The following is a 6324-nucleotide window of genomic DNA, read 5'->3' on the forward strand; positions in this document are numbered from 1 at the left end:
AAGAGTATACAGAGAAATAAAACATCTATATGAATATCTATATATCTATACAATATTTTATATATATTATTTATAAAGCATTATCTTAAAAAAGAGAATTTTTCTTTTTCAGTGGCACTAAGGAATGTCAATTCCTCAAAGTAGAAGCAATACAGTGCAATTATTATTATTAACTAAACAACTACTAATTTTTTTAAAAAATAGAAAATATAATATTGAAAATATCCAGTTATATGAAACAGACTTTGTTGACCACATTTTAAATATTTCACAATCTCATCAAACATCCTTTACAATATATGTTAAGGAGAACCACAAAAAACAAAAAGCAACAGTAACTTTCCTTCCCTGCCTTTAATAGACATTGCAGTACATGTTAATCACCACAGATCATTACACTATTGATAGTAAAAAGAAGATATGAAATTCAATAATCCTATTCTGTTTTTATTTCAAACAACAGAGTCATAAAAACTTCTCGATATTGCCATATTTTAAAATAAAATTACAGCTATCTTCCAGCACTACACATAACAATTTATTGTACCTGAATAATTACTTTGGTTGAATAAAGTCCATATGTTTCAAATAAACCTGAAAGACATTTGTTTTTTTAATATAATTCTCCCTGTTAAACAATATACTAATTAGTCACATCTTTCATAAAAGTTACAGGGATGTAATAGCAGCTTGTAAATTGCCTTGCATTGAATAATATATGATTCCATAAATCATCACAAAACATAAAACAACGGGCAAGACCTAAGGCTGGATAAAAATTAAACTATAAAACACAATTTCAACTAAATTCATCATTTTATCATTTTTTAAGAAGCTATGACCAGACATCAAAAAGTAAAAGGAGAAAATATTTTCCATGAAAAGACAACCCATTTTGTTTAGATTGCAGCCATCTTTGGAAACGGTACAGATATACAGAGAAAACAGGATCATGCAGCCACTGATTTCCATTTTTTAGAGGAATTATTAGCTAGCCAACCATTTAAGATTTGATTACATATAAAAGGTCTCTATTTCACATAAGAGAGGGAAAGGGGCAGGGTATCAGAATGATGAGAAAAACAACACAAATAGCTCTTAGCCAATCACTAATGAAATTAGAAATTGAACTGGTTTTTACTCTTCACAGGTGATATTAAATCAGAAGAGTCATCTACTTGCATTGCATATATTTACAGCCCCATTAAAAAGTATTTTGTCTCTGTTTTCTTTCACTAAATTCCCTTTACTAGAATCACAGAAATTAGATAGTATTAATCAAAATGTACAATTTGAAAATCTTTCCAGGAAATGCCGTCTGTTCTCTTTATTTATTCCTTTTGAACTCTGGAAGCTACAGTATTGGGTACTATTTGCCATAACCCACAGGTCCCCACTTTCTGCATCCTCTCTCAGAAAAGCGAATACAGAACGCTGATTTTTTTCATCTAGACACAGGTACACATAGGCAAATATTCTTACATTTACTGAGTGTCTTATACAACAAAGAAGAGACAAATTTCTATTTTAAAAGATAGAATATACCAAAATTTTGATGAGAAATACTATGAGTATTAATAACACTCTAAGGAGGCATATGTGATTTTTTCTTATATAATTTTTTGTCAAATATTTTTTAGCATTTATACCACCAACTCCAGAAATATTGCCCCATGCTAGTAGGAAATTCCATTCTGATATCAAAATAGTCTTATCAAAATACTTGAAATCATCCAACTGACTTGTAAAACAACACATTTTTAAAATCATGCACATAATAATTATACTAAAAACCTCTTCAAACTTCACTTAATTTAATTTTTAGCCTCCGAAACCATCATAACTTCCTTAATACCCTGGTGCCCCCTTTTGGTGTAGCTAGATCAAGCCTTTTTTTTTTTTTTTTTCAATTAAAAAAATCATACACACTGTATGTATTCATTCACAAGACATAGTGTTTAACTTGGAAAATGTCAATTCACACTACAGATGGCTCATGGTTATTAGAGCTTTTGTTCTGCCTTTACTATTACGAGTTATTGATCTAAAACATGTGCAAACAAACAAAGCTAACTCTTTGAGTGGGAAAGGAAAAGCGTCCTTTCCCTTAGACAATTGGCATAGCACTACTCAGATTCCTTGAGTTCTCGTCCCAGTCTTCATGGTAAATAAGTGACCCGTTACCTTTGCTACAGGACATTCAATGACTCGCTGACGGCTGCATTCAGAAGATATTTTTTGTCCTCGATACATTTATGCTGTATGTCTGTCTATCATCCTGAGGAAAGAAAGGCTGGTGAGCATGTATAGATCCCAACATCTATTGACAAACAGCAAGTCCAAGCATGGAGACACAGTCTAGTAAACAAGCTTTGTCACAGGGGGAAATAAAAGTTAACATTTTAAAGAGTTGGACTGAAATTTAAGAAAAGGGAAAAAATTAAATATCCTTACAACTTTTCATATGTTAGAGCTGGTAATTATGCCTCAGAAATAAGTTCTTTCCACGTTCAACAGCACTGTGTGAAGAAGACGAGCTGATTTCCAGCAGGGATATTGAATCCTTCCATCTGAAGGACCAATCAAGTGTGAAGTACAGTATAGTTTTAGATTCAATTGAAAGGAAAAAGCTTGACTACTAGTTCATAGCATGACAACTTTCATGGATTAGTTCAGACCCTATTCTCCTCCCTGAAAGGGTATCACAGCATGAAGACAGTTTTCAATGCACTAAACTTTAATAGCTGAGTGGGGGAGCCAAAGCTTCCCTTTGGTCTCTATAGAAACAGTATAGCCAAAATTTGAGGCAAAATTAAGGTCTTTGGTCTTAGGTGCTGTACCTCCCCTCAGAGGTTTCTTTTCACAAACAGACTTTGGCCCTTATCAAATGTACACTCTTTTGGGGACTACTGTAAAAGGGAAGAGGCAAAACCTACTCCCTTATTTTCCCCTCTGAACTCCACACAGGCAGCCATTTCAATGAAATACCAGAGAGCCCAATATGTGGTGCCCAGTATAAAAGGTAGGTGGAATCATCTCTTAGGAAAGACTGCTCTTTGTTGTGTTGATGGTGGTTGTGGTTGTTGACAGAAAGCTTCTCCCTTCTTATCTCTGCAACCACTGCCCTATGCCTGCAGCACTCAGGCCGGGCAGGCCCCTCCCCTCCCTCTTATCCCTGGGCCTTCCCCACTCATCTCAGCCCTTGGGATTTTCCCACAGCAGCCTCCACAGCATGAATTGTTCCCCCACCCCCACTCCTGCATCTCAACTGAGTACATTGTCAGAAGAAAGAGGTGTTTTCACAACACCAGAGGGATGTTAAAGTTGGCACAAATCAAGCACTTCATTAGGAATTTAGTATGCTCGAACTTTCTTTATCAGAATTCCTAGTGAAAAGCAGAAAGACCCTAAAACTTGAGGATTTTCTTCTAACAATGCAGTTTTACTCCCCACTCAGGTCAGCTGTGTCTGAACCAACCTATAACATTCTTTTAGTTCTTTTCTTTTTCCTAGTTACAACTTCATCTCCAGGTTCAAGACCCCTTTGCCGATAAGAAAATGCAGCCTCCTCATCTGCCTTAAGAAAACACACTCCAAACTTGTGGTGGAGAAGCCTAGGATTTATTTCCTTGGAGTCATATAACCACCAGAGTAGGACAGGGAACCAAGGAGATGCTCTCACCCCTTGGTGGGGCTGATGGGTTCAGATATTGACGACAAAATTCCTAAAGAACATGAATTAGGGGATGTCAGAAATAGCTTTCTTTAGAAAGTCCTCTCAACAGCATGATAGAACTGGCTTGGAAATCTAGCAAACCAGCCTGTAAGAGCTATTGGTGGATCCAGCCCTATAGTTGGTGTCTCCGTGTATAAAACTTCATATTCATATGATGCCAGCAATTCTACAATACAGATGTTATCTGGCATCTGGACTTCTAGAACCCTCAGGTTTATGGACATAGAACAGCTCAAAAACATTTTTTTTATAGTGAAAGAGCAGCCCATTGGTATCCAGCATCAAACAACAAGGCCAAGACAGGCAGCCTGCAGAATTACTTCAAGGATAAGGTGACTAGTTGGGTTGTCACCCAAAAGGAAAATGATACTATTAATAACTGACTATATATATACATACACACACATATATATACACACACATATACATATATACATACACATATACATATATATATAGGTATTTTTTACACTGCAAAGTCAAGAGGCACTGGTGAAGCAACAGAAGGGAGAAGAAACAATAAATGGATAGAGAGTCATTGGCGGCAGAAACAGCAGAGTTTAGAAGGAGGTATGGACGGTCCACAGTCATGATGGCAGGGACAGCAACAGCAGCCACAGAGGTGAGTAGAAACAATGCTCAAAACTCTCTCAGGGCACCCCAATCAATTACGTTTCCCAATCTGGAAAAGTGGGGGACATTTACTACACATAGAGCAGAGTGACAAACTCATTCATGCTCTCCTTCATTCCATCCATGTATAGTTACATCTATGAAGTACCATATTTATAAAAATACAGAAGCATATGGTATCTTGTGGAAATATTTTTTCCAACAACCATTTAAAAATTTAAAGTAAGCGTGTAGTCCTCTTTCGGCCGCGCTAGTGAGCTGGACCCGTCGCCATGGGCCGTGTGATCCGTGGACAGAGGAAGGGCGCCGGATCTGTGTTTCGCGCGCACGTGAAGCACCGTAAGGGCGCTGCGCGCCTGCGCGCCGTGGATTTCGCCGAGCGGCACGGCTACATCAAGGGCATCGTGAAGGACATCATCCACGACCCGGGCCGCGGCGCGCCGCTCGCCAAGGTGGTCTTCCGGGATCCGTACCGGTTTAAGAAGCGGACGGAGCTGTTCATTGCCGCTGAGGGCATTCACACGGGACAGTTTGTGTATTGCGGCAAGAAGGCCCAGCTCAACATTGGCAATGTGCTCCCTGTGGGCACCATGCCTGAGGGTACGATCGTGTGCTGCCTGGAGGAGAAGCCTGGAGACCGTGGCAAGCTGGCCCGGGCATCAGGGAACTATGCCACCGTTATCTCCCACAACCCTGAGACCAAGAAGACCCGTGTGAAGCTGCCCTCCGGCTCCAAGAAGGTTATCTCCTCAGCCAACAGAGCTGTGGTTGGTGTGGTGGCTGGAGGTGGCCGAATTGACAAACCCATCTTGAAGGCTGGCCGGGCCTACCACAAATATAAGGCAAAGAGGAACTGCTGGCCACGAGTACGGGGTGTGGCCATGAATCCTGTGGAGCATCCTTTTGGCGGTGGCAACCACCAGCACATCGGCAAGCCCTCTACCATCCGCAGAGATGCCCCTGCTGGCCGCAAAGTGGGTCTCATTGCTGCCCGCCGGACTGGACGTCTCCGGGGAACCAAGACTGTGCAGGAGAAAGAGAACTAGTGCTAAGAGCCTCAATAAAGTTTGTCTTTATGCCACCAAAAAAAAAAAAATAAAATAAATAAATAAATAAATAAATAAATAAATAAAGTAAGCGTGTAAATCTCAAAGTACTTAGAGCATTCGCCAATCTAGAGAGGGTCATTCCACTGAAGGTGCTATATAGCTGAGATATTCCTAGAATGTGTGTGATTTTTACTTTTATTGTATTGACTGAAATTATTCCCAATGCCTATTATTTTTAAACGGCCTAACATTGAGCTATGTACACATTAGGCACTCCACATTGTTTGTTGAGTGGATAAATAAATCATGAAACTGTCAATAGCAAAATAAGTAAAAGAAGTTTCCTTTGACCAGATTCTTTAAATACTTAAGTATTACATGTACTTACTCATTCAACCAGCATTTATTTGTGTAACACATAGAATGGGTGTGTGTGTGCATGCATGATGGGGTACCAGCATAGACAAAAGTCAACAAAACCTGCTAACATCCATCAATTTAATATCCATCTGTTAAGCATCCATCAGACTATCAAGTTAATATGAAAATACAAATGGCCAAGAAACACTTGTAAAAATATTCATCAAGAAATGACAATCAAAACAATAAGATACATATTGATAATTACCTGTAGTGGAGTTGGTCGGCCTTTCAATAGGAAATTTTGAAAGCTTAAAAGCACACACTTAACTCTTGGGCTCAGACATTACATTTCTAGTAATGTATCCTAAGGTAGTAATTAAAGATGTGCTTAATGATTACACTGCAAGGATTTCATTGCAAAATTATTTGTATTAATAAAGGATAAGACAGCCCAAATCAGGGGCTTGAATACATTATGCTGCAGTCATACAATGGGATATCAAGCAGCTATAGAAACCACCTTCTAGAAGAATACTAACACGA

General features: G+C 38.7%; 1 protein-coding gene across 1 annotated transcript; it reads left to right on the forward strand.

Annotated features, from left to right (window-relative positions):
• The first annotated feature begins 4606 nt into the window (after positions 1-4606).
• On the forward strand, positions 4607-5502 carry LOC103232654 (large ribosomal subunit protein uL2). Its single transcript, XM_037989220.2, has one exon. The coding sequence runs from the start codon at positions 4642-4644 to the stop codon at positions 5413-5415; it is 774 nt and encodes a 257-aa protein (XP_037845148.1). The 5' UTR covers positions 4607-4641; the 3' UTR covers positions 5416-5502.
• Positions 5503-6324: the final 822 nt, after the last annotated feature.

The sequence above is a fragment of the Chlorocebus sabaeus genome, chromosome X (assembly GCF_047675955.1).
Source record: "Chlorocebus sabaeus isolate Y175 chromosome X, mChlSab1.0.hap1, whole genome shotgun sequence".
Lineage (NCBI taxonomy): Eukaryota > Metazoa > Chordata > Mammalia > Primates > Cercopithecidae > Chlorocebus > Chlorocebus sabaeus.

What these genes read in the sequence shown, in the direction of transcription:
- LOC103232654 (XM_037989220.2), top strand. Translation starts at nt 4,642, where the DNA reads ATGGGCCGTGTGATCCGTGGACAGAGGAAGGGCGCCGGATCTGTGTTT.